The 17,557-nt window shown below is 43.0% G+C and overlaps 1 protein-coding gene across 2 annotated transcripts; it reads right to left on the bottom strand.

The window, feature by feature from the left end:
• Positions 1 to 6,835: 6,835 nt before the first annotated feature.
• On the bottom strand, positions 6,836 to 15,779 carry prmt5 (protein arginine methyltransferase 5). Of its 2 annotated transcripts, none has more exons than XM_021589009.3 (16): positions 14,504 to 15,779; positions 12,193 to 12,311; positions 11,947 to 12,032; positions 11,564 to 11,698; positions 11,310 to 11,422; positions 11,178 to 11,227; positions 10,907 to 11,070; positions 10,549 to 10,710; positions 9,714 to 9,791; positions 9,534 to 9,592; positions 9,293 to 9,415; positions 8,868 to 9,043; positions 8,335 to 8,538; positions 8,074 to 8,184; positions 7,921 to 7,991; positions 6,836 to 7,823 (listed from the first exon to the last, which is right to left on the bottom strand). In XM_021589009.3, the coding sequence occupies exons 1-16, from the start codon at positions 14,599 to 14,601 to the stop codon at positions 7,671 to 7,673; spliced, it is 1,902 nt and encodes a 633-aa protein (XP_021444684.1). In that variant the 5' UTR covers positions 14,602 to 15,779; the 3' UTR covers positions 6,836 to 7,670. The 2 variants fall into 2 exon arrangements, with proteins under 2 accessions (XP_021444684.1, XP_021444685.1); XM_021589010.3 differs by having other exon boundaries at positions 7,921 to 7,985.
• Between the last annotated feature and the right edge of the window lie 1,778 nt (positions 15,780 to 17,557).

Here is a 17,557-nt window from a genome sequence, read left to right as displayed (position 1 = left end):
GTGAGGAAGGGAGGAAGAGAGTCACATCTCACAAAAATAGCATTCAGCAACACATCACACGTTGCCTACAGTAACATTATACTAGATTGGGTAATATGGGAGTAATTCTGAGAAAGAGAGAACAAAACTGACATAAAAAAATATATATATCCTCATATCTTTATTGTCCATGTTACAGACAACAACGGAAATGTCTCTTCTGCTCGTTCTCAGAGCGCACTCGTTTACCTGAACTGTTTTTGTTTCTGACTGTTGGGTGATCTTCTGGTAGATAATTGCAATAATGACCTCTGATGCTGTAGTTCTCTGAGGGAGAAGTGAAATAAGCTTTTTGTGCATGTGGAAAATGTCTCTGATCTTTTATTTCAGCTCATGAAACCAACACTTTACATGTTGCGTTTATATTTTTGTTCAGTATACTTCACAAGAATGAGTAAATAGCATTATACATGACAATTTGTTCAGAATTTTATGTATTATTCAGACAGTTATTCGCTAATTTACAATAGGCCAACATAGCCAAAATATTGATCAACTTGAACACCCATGAGAAATAATGGTAAGACATCATATGAACGAGAAACAAATATATTAGAGGCATAGAGCCTCCTCTGTCGTGGAGGCCTCTCACACTGGGCACAGGGGTTCTGCGATGGACAGCTTGCACAGCTTCCCCACATACAGCGCTGGATCAAGGGTGACCTAGTTGAAGAGGAGATCCAGGAGCCTGTTCTGCACAGCTTCCCAGGCAACCATCACAGCAGGAATGCTGTCATACAAAAATCAGCTTTCCCAAGGTAAAGAAGGGGGATATGCTGTGAAGCCTGTGAAGACGGACCCAACATGCTGTCCGTCATAGTTTCAAATCAATTGAGCATTTCCAGGCACGCATGGAGATTAAATTCACTACCCATTTTAACAAACATTTCCCCTTTCAACAACATTACAGGCTGTGCACACACGTGACATGATTGTAATTTTCGGTGCAGCCTGCCCACCCATTATGAAAAGCAGCTACAGTTAGCTTTTTACGGCATGCTGGTAAGTAACGTGCTAGCTAAAAGTCACTACACAGATGAAAAAGGGTTAGTTACCAGTATCGTTCTGCTTGCGCTATTTTTTCGGTTTGTAAACAAAGCCGTATGACGAGCACATGTGATGAGTGTTTTAAGGTGTTAACAATACATATTTAAATTAGTTCAGATTATAAAATGCTACCATTGGTGTATAAAATTACACGGGGGATGGGGGGACTACTTGCTTTTTGATAAACTGTGTAAATGTACCAGCTACAATCATTTTTCATACTTGGGTCACCCAACTATGAACTGGATTCAACAAAATATTATCCAATTTGATGAAAAACATGATTTTCACTATTTGGGACCTTTAAATTGGACATGTGCTCTTCATGACAGAATTGTCAAATAAAAAGTTCTCCCACCAAGTTATACTATCCAAAATCAAATCAAATCAAATCCAATTTTATTTGTCACATACACATGGTTAGCAGATGTTAATGCGAGTGTAGCGAAATGCTTGTGCTTCTAGTTCCGACAATGCAGTAATAACCAACAAGTAATCTAGCTAACAATTCCAAAACTACTACCTTATAGACACAAGTGTAAGGGGATAAAGAATATGTACATAAAGATATATGAATGAGTGATGGTACAGAGCGGCATAGGCAAGATACAGTAGATGGTATTGAGTGCAGTATATACATATGAGATGAGTATGTAAACAAAGTGGCATAGTTAAAGTGGCTAGTGATACATGTATTACATAAAGATGCAGTAGATGATATGGAGTACAGTATATACATATACATATGAGATGAATAATGTAGGGTATGTAAACATTATATTAGGTAGCATTGTTTAAAGTGGCTAGTGATATATTTTACATAATTTCCCATCAATTCCCATTATTAAAGTGGCTGGAGTTGAGTCAGTGTGTTGGCAGCAGCCACTCAATGTTAGTGGTGGCTGTTTAACAGTCTGATGGCCTTGAGATAGAAGCTGTTTTTCAGTCTCTCGGTCCCAGCTTTGATGCACCTGTACTGACCTCGCCTTCTGGATGATAGCGGGGTGAACAGGCAGTGGCACGGGTGGTTGTTGTCCTTGATGATCTTTATGGCCTTCCTGTGACATCGGGTGGTGTAGGTGTCCTGGAGGGCAGGTAGTTTGCTCCCGGTGATGCGTTGTGCAGACCTCACTACCCTCTGGAGAGCCTTACGGTTGTGGGCGGAGCAGTTGCCGTACCAGGCGGTGATACAGCCCGCCAGGATGCTCTCGATTGTGCATCTGTAGAAGTTTGTGAGTGCTTTTGGTGACAAGCCACATTTCTTCAGCCTCCTGAGGTTGAAGAGGCGCTGCTGCGCCTTCTTCACGATGCTGTCTGTGTGGGTGGACCAATTCAGTTTGTCTGTGATGTGTACGCCGAGGAACTTAAAACTTACTACCCTCTCCACTACTGTTCCATCGATGTGGATAGGGGGGTGTTCCCTCCATCCAAAAATGGATTAATTTCGTGGAATGACCCACATGCATTATCTCATCACCGTGCATTTCTCTCACCCGGCAAGCCCTCCAAAGACCTCCTTGACGTATGAGTAGTCTCCTCCAGACTTGGGGATAGTGACGCCCAGTTCGGCAAAGCAGTGCACCAATGGCTGTGATCACTCCGGTGACAATCCACACGACGAGAGCCAGCCCCACAGAGCTGGCATTCTCCATAACGCCCTTTGGGCTCACAATGATCCCTGACCCGATTATGTTACCTGAGACAAAGCCAAAGAGACAGGGAGGATTAGGAAGGTGGAAATGCTGCATCAATCTTTCAAAAGGGGCGAGTAAAATACTCACTTTCCTCTTCCTCATTTATATCAGTATCAACACACAACAACTACATCTTCAGACTACTGGTTGTGATTCAGAAACATAAGATCAGAATTATCCGAAAGTTTTTGGAGATCTCATTATCTGGGTTAATAAGGTAGCTCAAAACAGGGCAGCGGCTTAAGACAACCAACTGCTGACCGTGATCAGGCTCAGGAACAGTCTGGGACATCACATTTTCTCCCAGGTTTATCTGACCGGCCCTTTGGCCACAAAGTCCCCCAGGAGGCAAGCTCTCAGACTCAGACTGCAAGTCATTCTAAAAGCTCTACGTGCAGAGAGAATGGTTGTAGTTGTGAAGTTTCTGATTCTACAGCCATCCAGTAAAGAGCTTGGTCCCCCCCCCAAAAAAAACTGTATCACCCATCGGTCTAGCCCATGGCTCTCCAACCTCCACACCTCTCTGATTCAGAGTGGTTGGGTTAAACGCAGGAAGACACATTTCAGTTGGACAACTGACTAGGTGCCCCCCTTTCCCTGAAGAGCTACTGCTCTGTAGGTTTTCGCTCCAACCTTAATCTAGTGCACCTGATTCTAATAATTAGCTTGTTGCTAAACGGAATCAGGTTAGTTACAACTGGGGAGAGGGAAAACCTAGCTCTCTAGGAACAGGGTGAGCGAGCCCTGGTGTAGCCTATTTTATAGAACTGAGTGAGGTTATTATCTTGTCTCGGTGCAGGAAATTTGCAGCATGCTTCTTGTGAATGGTGCGGCCTTGGCCACTATGCTGATGATGTAAAGTGCAGCCGCTACACGGGCCAAGCATTAGTGAGATTACTTTTTATCTACTTTCTCTGCATGTGGGTGGGATGGCTGCTGCTCTGTGACAGCCATTTAGAACAAATCCATATATTGGTGAAATAGACATGACTCACACAAGCACATAATGCGTTATGTTGGGCCCTGTGCATTTTCTTGCTATGACAACAACAACAAAAACTGTCAGAAGGATGTAGTCTGGCCAGTAAAGAACAGACTGGAAAAAGAGAGGTTTTGACGATCCTGTTCAGATCAGCTGTGAAATGAGCACTGTTAACTGTGCAATCTGTGAAAGGTTATTTACTCTGCTAGGTTCTGCAACAACAAAACATCCATGTCAGGTTGGATCTCAGGTGGTCACAAGAAGATTGAGGAAGTCATTATAGATAGGATAAAAGATGAGCATAATGATTTACCCACAATAATTCCATATGCCCTGACAAGGCCAATCTCTTTCTTCAGGGCCACTCTTCCCAACCTCTCTTTACTGGATTAGGAGGTAGGGGTATCCCCATCCGCAGATGTGTTGCCCCGCTGCCTTGGACCGTTGGTCATCCAAGATTACTGTTGTTGGATGAAATGCGCAGCTGCAGTACGACCTAGGTCAGTTTCGTGTTACCTGCACTAATGGACATTTTTTTGTTTGTTTATGTGGGTCTATAGCAAAACAATAAAAGTCTTAGCTCCTGGACTACTAAAAACACATTTCCAAATTTCAAGAGTCAGATTATTCTCTATATTCAACTAATAGAAGGCGTTCAGACGTGCCTTAATGCCTGCCCAGTAGCGTTTTCCTGCCAGTCAGTCAGAGTGTGTGGATTACACTGAATTACTGCTATTATTAGAAACTACATCACTTCATAAATAAGGACTGCAACCAGCCAGCCCAGCTCCAACTAGCAGAAATAGGCCGCTGAAGACAATATTGTAAGCCTACTGTACTCACCGGCTGGTGCACATCGAAAATAACAACGGTAGGCTGGGAATGGCAAGCAATTTACACTATCGGTAAACTACTTATTTCCAAGAACGCATGTTGTGCCAGATCAATATAACTTGCCAATGATGAAGTTTATTTTCATTTGTCCCAAAGTGATTTGTTTAAAAAATATATGCATTATATAGCTTAGTTATGAGTGCGATTAACAGTGTGTTAACAATATAGCCTATGCCATTGCAATCTTTGACAGCCTCAAATCAAAGTGATTGACCCACCTCATCATTCTCAGAGTTGCCGTGATTTTTAAAATGAAGAATCTCCAGCATCCTGTTGTCAAGCACACTCGACAGCTGTTTTTTTCTGGCTAAATTAAAAAATGTAACACCATTTGCTTGAAATGCTAATTTCGAACCAATCAACATGGCCGGGGCATCAATGTATTATTTTACTGTAAGAATGCTTCGGCATTAACTCATTTTTGTTTCTATTAGTTTGGGGAAATTCAAGCGGAGGTAGAATGATAGAAAGTATTCTAATAAATGAAATAGGAGGGGATTAAGTAGCCATCACATTATAGCACTAACACTGAATAATGCCAGTGTTATCTGTGAGTTGTCTGGAAACTAGACTGATCTAATATACAAAACAGGTTCCTATAAAACAGACAACATGGAGTCAACCGTGTCTTCTGGGTGGAGGCTACATATTACTCAACTAGAACACCACAGCTGGAGGTTTGTTTTTCTCATAACAGGAGCCACTCAGTCATTACAAAACTCTTGCAAAAAACCTTATTACGGTCAACAACATACATGTCATTCTGACTGCCATAATGACACTGATCATGCATGCACACTTTGCTTACACGCACCAAGTGACTACAGTCATGTTCAATCTCTCCCTATCCCAGTCTGCTGTCCTCACTTGCTTCAAGATGTCAAGGGGACAGATATATATTTCAACAAGGTGAAATGTCTAAACTAAGCAAAAAAAGTCCCCTTTTCAGGACCCTGTCTTTCAAAGATAATTTGTAAAAATCAAAGTAACCATAGATCTTCATTGTAAAGGGTTTAAACATGGTTTCCAATGCTTGTCAATGAACCATAAACAATTAATGAACATGCACCTGTGGAACAGTTGTTAAGACACTAACAGCTTACAGACAGTAGGCAATTAAGATCACAGTTATGAAAACTTAGGACACTAAAGAGGCTTTTCTATTGACTCTGAAATACACCAAAAGAAAGATGCACCAGGTTTCCTGCTCATCTGTGTGAACTTGCCTTAGGCCTGCTGCTAGAAGGCATGAGGACTGCAGATGTGGCCAGGGCAATAAATTGCAATGTCCGTGCTCCTCCCTCATATGGTACCCTTCCTGCAGGCTCACCCTGACATGACCCTCCAGCCTGACAATGACACCAGCCATATGGCTCGTGATTTCCTGCAAGGCAGGAATGTCAGTGTTCTGCCATAGCTAGCGAAGAGCCCGGATCTCAATCCTATTGAGCACGTCTGGGACCTGTTGGATCGGAGGGTGAGGGCTAGGGCCATTCCCCCCAGAAATGTCCGGGAACTTGCAGGTGCCTTGGTGGAAGAGTGGGGTAACATCTCATAGCAAGAACTGGCAAATCTGGTGCAGTCCATGAGGTGGAAATGCACTGCAGTACTTAATGCAGCTGGTGGCCACACCAGATGCTGATTGTTTCTTTTGATTTTGTCCCCCCTTTTGGACACATTCAATGTCTGTGGAACTTGTTCAGTTTGTTATTGAATCTTATGTTCATACAAATATGTACACGTTAAGTTTGCTGAAAATAAACGCAGTTGACAGTGAGAGGACGTTTCTTTCTTTTGCGGAGTTTATATTAGCGACCTTTCGGTTACTGGCACAACGCTCTAACCGTTAGGCTACCTACTGCCCTTTTGATAGGTTTACCTCAATGCATATTACATTCAATGCCAATATGGCATTCTCCCCTCTCCTACTGGACATAAACAAATCAGTAGATCATTCAATGGTGTAGTCTGTTAAGACACTTTAGGATGAGGATATATTTTATAGACATACATTTGTGTACAAGCGTGCATTCAAGTTTGAAATTCCAAATGGCTTTTGATATATGCGTGGCAATGGAATAGGGACCATGTCACAGCCTGCCATTTTACTCATGGAGGGGGACATGCTAAATAAGTAAGTCAATGGAGGAAGCACATACAAACAGCACATACAAATATCTAGTAGTATTGTCTTTATTGACAACATGGCTCAGACAAAAACAGAAAATGAACACCCGAAAAACATACATCCTGCAGTATCGGAGTTGTAACCAGGTAAGTGTTGAGTGACAATTTAGAGCCATCTCATCCGAGTTGTAGCTTGGAATGTGTGCTCAGCGGACCTAGACCAAATAAATACTCGTTATTTTTCAGTTACTTGAGGTACGCTTGATTTAGCTTGCTCAGCATGCCAGAGTTCACGTTTTTGGGACTATTCCATTGGCACCTAAAGTATTAACCCTAACAAAAACAAGTACATGTTTGACCCAGGTGTGGTTGTCAGTAAGGCTGAGGTCCTGTTGGCAAGTCTGTGTGACTGCGATGCCAGGTGACTGAAACCATATATATAAAAAGAAAGATTCTCTTCAGAGGGAGGAACGGATGACGACCCACGTAGACAGAAAAGGCTGACAGTCTATGAGACCCACTCTCCTAAAGAGATCTTGACTGCCTGCTATACAAGTAACTTCATCTCAGTAAACATTGTATTTGAATGATGGTCCATGCCTGAAACTGACTCCTCTTAACAATACTGTAAAATAGACTCAAAATCAGTCCCATCTAAACCATTGATTGGATTCTCATTCGCAGATCTAAAGCGTCACCATGATCCTGGTTCGTATGTTTCATGGTATGAGCAGGCTCATTATTACAGGCCAATTGGTGAAATGCTGGACATTGTGAGAAACTACCCGCACTTCATTAGCAACAAAGTGCCTGTTTAATTATGTATGTATGTGTGTATGTGTATATATGAGAGTGAGTGCGTGTATATGAGAGTGTGTGCGAGGTCTTCACAGGCCGATGGTGTAGGACCTTCCTGCTGGGTTGTGGATAGCGGAGCACGAGGGCTCTGTCACGGCCCACTCGTACCACACCTTCTTCCCATTGTTACACCTCCAGAACCTCACCACGACGTCATCATCCCGCGTCACAGGGATCGGTTGCTGCAGGTGGAAGAAACAGGTCAATACACTTACATTCTTTTGGGCAATAAAAATGTGCTAAATGTAAAGTATACATTTTACATGACAGTCAACTGACTTTGAGAGGGAACAGGATGGGGAACCAGGAGAACATTCCGGGAGAGTGGGTCTCTGGCTTGATACCTTGACCAAACAGACACACACATTGATGTTAACGATATCCATCCATCTTATACTTCAAAACATCACCATTCCCACTCTTGGTACTTACTGAGTGTGACGTCTCCGTAGAGAGTGGTCTCGAAGTATCCAGCAAAGCCATGCAGCACTGTGTTACATCCCACAGAGAATCTAAGGCACTGGTACCTATTGTTGTTCATATCTAAAAAAGGAAAGGAAAGTGCATTTATTACATATCTTGTGTGATCGTTACCCGGTGTTAGCTAGGGTGTGTGTATTACCTATGGCGGGATGTGTGAGGGTTGGTGTGCAAGCGTTAGCCATGCAAGGCGGTTTGAAGTGTGTATGTTACCTGTGGTGGGGTGTACAAAGGTGAAGCAGGCTTTGGGCTCAGCCAGCTGGTGGAAGTTGTGGAGTCTGACGACGTAGGGGGTCTCAAAGTGGCACTCGGGGTCCTTGTCCCGCTCCCTGCATCCCCTAACCTCATTATACAGCTTGGAGGAGGAGAGGGGGGCAAGGAAAGAGGTGTAGGAACAGGGGATGCTAACCCCACCATCTGAGGAACGAGATAATCGGGTTTGGATGAGAGAGGGTATAGGCAAAAAAAGTGCATTGAATGACATATATCGTCACTGTCTGGTGAAAACCTCTCATCTCCAAAACAGAAACTTTTCAGTAAAATGGAGGAAAAAAAAAAATATCCATATTTTCCCCATTAACATTTCAGAAGCAAGTTATTATCAACTTTGTTGGTCCTAGTCATGAAATGTTCAGAGTACAATGAGTGAAGTTACTGCTTACGAGGTTCGTCATCCGACAGTGAAGAGATGGCCCTTTCAGTAGTGTGACATTTCAATATCAACGAGGTACAATATTTACACCTACCTTTGAGAAAGTGCTGTGCTCCATCTAGACACTCCGGGGAGAGCTCGTTGTCCCCAAAGGACCCGAGAAGCTCGCTGACGATGATGTCCGCCTTCTCAGGTGCCGCCCACTCCCTCATGTCACACGACACCACGGTGACCTGATCGCCCCACTCCTCAAACTTCCAGTTCTCAAGCCTGGGAGAGAGTGGCAGGATCAGTCTCACAGACAGAGGGTGGAGCTCAATGGAGATTAACGTTGCCAACCATCCCATTTAGTCCTGTAATTTACTTGCCAGAATGTATTAAACCTAACCGGGCGATTACTCGGAATACATTAATTAAATGATTACATTAATGAAACTATGTTGAAGGAGTTCTATAATCTCCTTGAATGAGGTTGGTGAACAACGGAAACCCCATTAGAGGGTCAGAGAGTTCACTCACGTGACAACAGCGTTGGGGTTCTTTTCAACAGCGTAGATACGGAGCTTCCTGTCAGCCTGCTTGGCAGCACGCAGGGAGGCATTGACCAGAGGACCTCTCCCAGCCCCCAGCACCATCAAAACTCTAAGGTCACAGAGCATGCATACTGTTATGCACCAGATACAGAGGGGGGGGGGGGATCATTGCCAGGAGAATAGATACTAAGAGAGATGACAGAGAGGCAGGTGTTGGAGCTACTCACTGTGTATTGGTCGCCTTCTGCTCCTCCGGGACTCTGTCGAGCAGACACTTGTACACAGCCTGCAGAAATATCAGGAGAACCCAATCAGTACTTCATTATATTACCCTACCAGCCACAGCACCATTGCTAGCTGTTACAGTGTATTAGAATGGGAAGAGATCTGTGTCAACGGCTCCTTACCTGCTGGTACTGGGAGTATTTGATGGGATCCTTCTCAAACACTTCATAGGTCTGAGACTCCAGATTGTCCATGAGCGGCTAATGGGAAGAGAACAATTAGAGAACGATTCCAATGCATACACACAAAATATAAATTACCAGGGACCTCGCGATACTGATATGATATGTATTGCGATTCTATAAGTATTGTGATGCGATACTGCGATTTGATGTTACAAACATATTGCACTCTGTATGTCTGCTACTGAAATGAGAAAATTTGTTTGGATCAGTCAGGGAAATAAGTGCTGAAAAAGTTGGCTCACTAGTTAAAAAGAAGACTGAGAACAAGCTATAGGATGAAAAATACAGGCAATTTGGCGCAGGTACAGCCAACTAACACTCGCTAACGCTACCTAGGTAAAAATACAATTTATTTTTTACTTGGCGTCAAAGTAACTATATTGTCCAAAATTGGCAAACTATTAATTCCCCGCCCATCACTACAATATACAGAACCGGTCAAAAGTATGGACACCTACTCATTCCAGGGGCTTTATTTTTACTATTTTCTACATTGTAGAATAACTATGAAATAACACATATGGAATCATGTAGTAACCAAAAAAGTGTTAAATCAAAATACATGTAATATTTGAAGTTCTACAAAGTAGACACCCTTTACCTAGATGACATCTTTGCACACACTTGGCATTATTTATTTCATAGTTTTGATGTCTTCACTATTATTCTACAATGTAGAAAAGAGTAAAAAATAAAGGAAACCCCTTGAATGAGTAGGTGTGTCCAAACTGGTACTGTAGGTATGACTATTTGCAAGCCTCAACAAGCATACCTGGAGAGGAGACTGTAGGTAATCCTCGTAACCCTTGGCAAACAGTTCATAGGCATTGGGGGCAGGGCGGTTCTGGTTGAGGTATTCAAGGTACTGCAGGTACGAGCGGAAGTCCTTCTCACTGTGACGACTGGTGCCAGTGAAGATGAACTGGGCCTCAAGCTGGGAGAAGAGAAAATGTTTTGTAAAATACATAATCAAGGACAGAGTGAAGATAATAATTGTATTTGCTATACCAATTGCTGTAGCCTAGAATTTACAGAAGAGAAAATGTTTTGTAAAATACATAATCAAGGACAGAGTGAAGATAATAATTGTATTTGCTATACCAATTGCTGTAGCCTAGAATTTACAGTACCTTGAAGAGACGGAAGATGATTTTCTGGTGGGATTTTGAAAGGACTGGGAACCCTTTCTTATTGGTCAAAAAGATGCTGGTGGGAAGGACGGCTGCTTTGATTGGCTCCCCAAGCCACTTGTCAATCACAGCGTCGGAGGGCATGTTTTCTCCAACCTCAATGGCTTCAGCAAAAGGAAGGGAAGACAAATCAGGAACAATTGTGACCAAAACAATGACTTATCCGTTTGTCAACACCACCCCAACATGTTTCCCTGTCCTGCTCCCTTACCTAAACAGATTCTCTTGTTGTAGTCACACAGAGTTCTGAATGAATGCCACCTGAAAAAGGAAAAACCAAAAAGGTACATTTAAAACTAAAACTAAAAAAATTTGCAGGCCCTGGTCACAGCACAAAACTTACCAGGCCCAGGTCTTCTCGTCATCACTTCCATCATCTGTGTGTTTCGTCGGCTCGTTCTCGATGATGTCATCGCGCATGTCGTCAGCAGAAATCAGGGGGACCCGGATCCAAAACTGATATGAAACAATCCAGTAGCTTAGTTTTAAGTTAACCGATTTACCTTAACATTGCCCGTCACAATACAAGTCAAGGATTAAGAATTAGTTCTAATTCGTATATACTATAGATAAAGAATGTTTGAGTGCTGTAGTCACCATGCAGGAGTGGTGTCCCGTCTGGATGTGGTTGAGCAGCACGCGGGCCAGGTTGGCACAGTGAGGGCCCTTCAGAGGGACCATGAAGGCTGGCAGACCCAGATATGCTGAGAAGTTCAGCTCCTGTACCAGGGCCTGAGACAGGACAGAGGGATGGCAGGACAGAGCAACAATTAAACTTGTAGCTAAGATGTTCAAAACTTTCTGCTTACGAACAAGGCCGGGGGTGTATTCACTAAACCAAACGGAAGAAAATGTGGAGGGATCCAAGATAACTTTTTCCAAAAGACAGTCGTTCTCATTGCAAAAAGTTATTTTGGGAAAAGTTTTGCAACGGTTTACTACGTTGGAAGTTAATGAACACACCCAGTCTGTCAACTCACCGCTTCTGAATTCCTGCGTTCTGTCTCCACCTCTGAGTCGGTCTCGATCCATGGAGAAAGCTTTCCAACAACCAGAGTGTTCCAGTCTGGGTAAGGAAGAAGTGAAATTCAATATCCTGATAATTAAATATACATACTATAGAGCCATTAGATGTCCCTGTAAGTAGATACCCCTGTGCTCAGTGGAACTGGGGCATGTGCATGAGACTGAACTGTGGTCAGTATGAATACAGGTAGCCTACTCACCTCTCCCACAGAGCAGAAGGTCAGAGCGCGTATGTGCTCCTGATCGGACTTTGGCGGGGTCCAACTCAAACTCCCTCCTGAACCTCGGGTGGAAGAGGGGCATGCACAGGAAGTCAAACCTGAAAGAGACAAATGGGACATTAGTTGACACTTGATCTAACGTTAGTTCCGTTTGTTAGGATCCCCATTAGTTACTGCACATGCAGCAGCTACTTTTCCTGGGGTCCACAAAAAATATACAAATACATGACAAAGTACAGGACAGTTAGACAAGAACATAAGATATTACATTAAAATCCAATAAAAATAAAAACACTTGTCACTGCTCCAAAACCACCATAAAAAAGCCAGACTACAATTTGCAACTGCACATGGGGACAAAGACAGTACTTTTTGGAGAAATGTCCTCTGGTCTGATGAAACAAAAATGGAACTGTTTGGCCATAATGACCATCGTTATGTTTGGAGGGAAAAGGGGGAGGCTGCAAGCCGAAAAACACCATCCCAACCGTGAAGCACGGAGGTGGCAGCATCATGTTGTGGGGTTGCTTTGCTGCAGGAGGGACTGGTGCATTTCACAAAATAGATGGCATCATGAGACAGGAAAATTATGTGGATATATTGAAGCAACATCTCATGACATCAGTCAGGAAGTTAAAGCTTGGTCGTAAATGGGTCTTCCAAATGGACAATGACCCCAAGCATACTTCCAAAGTTGTGGCAAAATGGCTTAAGGACAACAAAGTCAAGGTATTGGAGTGGCCATCACAAAGCCCCGACCTCAATCCCATAGACAATTTGTGGGCAGAACTGAAAAAGCGTGTGCGAGCAAGGAGGCCTACAAACCTGACTCAGTTACACCAGCTCTGTCAGGAGGAATGGGCCAAAATTCACCCAACTTATTGTGGGAAGCTTGTGGAAGGCTACCTGAAACATTTGACCCAAGTTAAACAATTTAAAGGCAATGCTACCAAATACTAATTGAGTGTATGGAAACTTCTGACCCACTGGGAATGTGAAGAAAATAAAAGCATAAATAAATATCTCTATTACTATTCTGACATTTCACATTCTTACAATAAAGTGGTGATCCTAACTGACCTAAGACAGGGATTTTTTTACTAGGATTAAATGTTAGGAATTGTGAAAAACTAAGTTTAAATGTATTTGGCTAAGGTGTATGTAAACTTGACTTCAACTGTATATCTACACAATTAATATACAGTACCAGTCAAAAGTTGGACACACCTACTCACTCAATGGTTTCTCATCCAAGACTGTGTAAAGCCGTCATCAAGGCAAAGGGTGGCTACTTTGGAGAATCTCAAATATATTTTGATTTGAACGCTTTTTTGGTTACTACATGATTCCATGTGTTATTTCATAGCACATATACAGTACAGTTAAAACAGATATTTAGAAAGAGGATTGACACTGATACAATATGTTGTTGTAAAGCTAAACGTGCCTCTTGCCTGAGTAACCTCTGGTGGCAGAGCATTCCATGACGATATGGCTCTATACATAACTGAACGAAATATTAAATCGGCTTTTGGTTTTGGGACAGTGAAGAAACCCATAGCGGCGGGGCCTGTTTCAAGTGTACGCAAATATATTACTCAAGTTAGGCATTTTCAACACACAGATGTTTATTAAAAAGACTCGAAGAGAAGTAGTCCATTTCAGCTCAACCATGAATGACTATCATGTGTGTTGTTGATGTTAGTTTGTGTGCAGTTAATATGGGCAAGGCATGCGGCTTTGTTTTCAGCCAGCTGCGGCTTTACACGGGCTTTCTTTGCGGCACCTGACCATTACTGGGCAGTAATCAAGATGATACAAAATTAGAGCCTTAACAACTAGCCCAGTTGATCTGTGTCAAAAAATATTTGTATAAAATACATACCTCGCCCCATCTTTACAACAACTTAGTCAATGACTTGACGATTACTGGCCATTGAAATAACTTGACGCTCTTGCATAAAGTTGACTGTAGCTGTATCTACAAACGTTTAGGGTTAATTACTTGGATGACACATTCAAGTAACGTCATGGCTCCACTGTCAAATGTATTCTCATCAAATCATATTGGGGTCGTGGTAAGGAGGATCATCTCGTTGTTAGCCATTGTGATGGTGCACGTGGTAATTCACCATCACCGGCAAATTCACCTAGCTAGCGAGCTACGAGTAAAATAGCTAGCAACATCACACGCAGAAATGAAGCCGAATGGTATATACTAGCCTTGTCGGCTCCTGTCTTGACCGCCACCTTCCTCCAAATAATTGCTGGAGCGAAACAGTTTACTTACCCAAGTTTAGCCACCGCCGCAAGTGTGTCAGCAACCTCGGGCACACAACTCAAATCTCTCCCGCAGGACACCCTTCCTCCTGTGTTGTGGGACGCCATCGTCAGCCGAGTGAATGGGAAAGAAGAGAGTTGCAGTTTAGTAAAAGGGAAACTGACGCCATTTTGGCTCGGGTCATGTATTTGCTATCATTGGAGCTGAGAGTCAAAATGACTTCCTCTGGAATGCAGTTTCATACGTTTCGAGAACTGTCGCGATATTTGCATGTCCAGTGAGATTATGGTAGTTTGAGGCTGTTGTTCGAAAAACACTTGGGATCGTCTTGATCACGTTCAAAATAATTGAGAACTCGGCAATCTCCAACTTCAGTGCGTTCAACACAACTGGGAATTCGGAAAAAAGCTAGCTCCGACTGGAAAAATCTTTTGAATGGTCATCCAATTCGGGAATGTTTTTATTTAACCTTTCTTTAACAAGGCAAATCAGTTTCCCCCCCCCTTCTTATTATTTCCAAGACGGCATACCACAGCCAAACGCTAACCCAGACAACACTGGTTCAATTGTGTGCCGCCCTATGGGACTCCCAATCACGGCCAGTTGTGATACAGCCTGGAATCGAACCAGGGTCTGTAGTGATGCCTCTTGCACAATGATACAGTACCTTAGACTACTGTGCCACCCTGGACTCTTTCTAGAGAGCAGACCAATGACTGTACATATGAGTTCCCATGCCGCGTTCAAAACAACTGGGAGCTCTGAAAAATACAAGGTCAGATCATGATGTCAGTGATCTTCAGGTCGGTAAGTTGGAGATCTAGAATGAGGCCAGAGTTCCTGAGTTGGAATTCTGAGTTGGATGATGGTTAAATGATTTTTCCCGGTTTGAGTTGTTCCCAGTTGTTTTGAACGCACTGAAGACGGAAGTCAGAGATTTCCCAGTTCTGAGTTCCCAGTTGTTTTGAACGTGGCACCAGTTGTCTTGAAAGCACCAATAGAGGGGTTGGCTGTCAATGTCACGAAAATGATGGGAGGCTTCAATAGGGCTAAGTGGCCGTGTTCGAGAGGATCAAAACTGCAATGTGTCATGGGTAAATTGTGACTGACTGACTGATCTACAAATAACAATGAGTCCTTATTTATGATACAAGATGATTTGTAGATCAGTCAGCATGCAGTCGTTTTGATGCTTTCAAACATGGCCGGTGTGTCGTTGTGATTCTGGATGGAAATGTAGCTAGCAACAATGACAATAATTAGTTGATGTTGCTGTACGTGATCCAACACGTTCATAAAAGCGCAGTCAACAGAAGTGCCATTGCACTTCTGATAATCAAAGCAACTAGATCACATGCATTTCACTGACTGGTCACAGTGCATTTGACTGACAGCTCACAGTGATCACTAGTTTTTTTCCACCTTTGAAATGTAGAATTACATTTATTGTGTTAGTGTGTTGAATGGATAACTGGTGCTGGAGGGAATAGCAGCCGTTTTACGGGCTCCTGACCAATTGTGGAATGTTTTGTGTTTTTCTTCTTCTTAAAGTTTTTTGTCATGTTTCCGCCATCACTTCCTATGACTGAAAAGAGCTTCTGGACATCAGAACAGGATTTCTACTTCAATGAGTCAGAGGTTGAAGATATATTGCTCATCCTGGACATGGCCCAATTCCCCGATACTCGGAAAAGGAAGAGGCGGCATTACAGAGGCCGGCGTGCGGGATACCTGATGAGATTTCGTCGGCGAGTTGATAAAACGCTTTGCACTCCAATCTTTTGGCGAACGTGCAATCACTGGAGAATAAACTGGACGAACTCCGTTCGAGACGATCCTTTCCATGTGATCTGAAGACTGTAATATCCTATGTTTCTCCGATTCGTGGCTGAACAAGGACATGGAAAATATACAGATTTTCTATACATCGGCAGGACAGAACGGCAGGGGTGTTCAGGGGTGGTGTTGTGTGTCTCTTTGTTAATCACAGCTGTCGCTCGATCTCTAATATTAAGGAATATTTTTATATTTTTATATATTATATTTATATAGTCAAGCTAACCCATGCAAGCATCTGCAAAACACTTGACCCTATGTATGTGTATGTTTGTGTGAGGGGAGGTGAAAAGGTTGCCTCAGTCTGTTGCAACTGAGTGAGGACAATAAGGGGCCAGAATGACAGGAAGTCACTCCAGACATACTTCCTCTAACAGTAGCTCAACGGTTCCCCCAAGTTGGGCAAGCAAGTGCCTTTGACTGTCGGCCCAGATTATGTATGGTCGTACTAATCACACACACACACACACACACACACACACACACACACACACACACACACACACACACACACACACACACACACAACACATGAATCTGTGGCCCAGAAACAGGCTCCAAACAGAACAATAGCTTTATCATTTGTGTGCAGGATATAACCTTTTCTCTGTCTCCAGTTAACTTAAGAGGAACCAGTGAGTTTCTGTCAAGTCTTGGCTGAGTGCCCAGACATCATGGGGTCATTCTACACACACAGAAAGAACAGTTAGAACAGCCCTCACAGAAGTCTCGAGGTTCTGCTTGCCTGAGTTAGAATTCCTCCCGATAAGCTGTAGACCATACTATTTATCAAGAGAGTTTTTATAAATATATTTTTTTGTAGCTGTCCATTTACCACAACAAACCAATGCTGGCGCTAAGATCGTACTCAACGTGCTGTATTGGGCCATAAGCAAACAAGAAAATGCTTGCCCAGAGGCAGCGCTCCTAGTGGCCAGTGATTTTAATGCAGGAAAATTGAAATCGTTTTTACCAATTTCTAGGCAACTACAAGCAAAAACTCTAGATCACCTTATCTCCACACACAGAGATGTATACAAAGTCCTCCATTGGTAAATCTGACCATAACTTTCTCCTCCTGATTCCTGCTTACAAGCAAAACAGGAAGTACCAGTGGCACACTCGATACAGAAGTGGTTCGATGAAGTGGACGGTAAGCCACAGAACTGTTTCACTAGCACAGACTGGAAAATGTTCCGGGATTCATCCAATGGCATTGAGGAGTTT

Source organism: Oncorhynchus mykiss, chromosome 28 (assembly GCF_057628025.1).
Source record: "Oncorhynchus mykiss isolate SJ-2025 chromosome 28, ASM5762802v1, whole genome shotgun sequence".
Classification (NCBI taxonomy): domain Eukaryota; kingdom Metazoa; phylum Chordata; class Actinopteri; order Salmoniformes; family Salmonidae; genus Oncorhynchus; species Oncorhynchus mykiss.
Note: the sequence above shows the minus strand (reverse complement) of the source record. Positions and strands in the feature narration are given on the sequence as shown.

Excerpts from the sequence above, each read along its gene's own strand:
- prmt5 (XM_021589009.3), bottom strand. The coding sequence starts at position 14,601 with ATGGCGTCCCACAACACAGGAGGAAGGGTGTCCTGCGGGAGAGATTTG. Across the intron at positions 9,416-9,533 it reads CAGAAGGCGACCAATACACA|AGTTTTGATGGTGCTGGGGG; the intron begins GTGAGTAGCTCC and ends CTGTGACCTTAG. Across the intron at positions 7,992-8,073 it reads CTACGGAGACGTCACACTCA|GTCAAGGTATCAAGCCAGAG; the intron begins GTAAGTACCAAG and ends TGTGTCTGTTTG.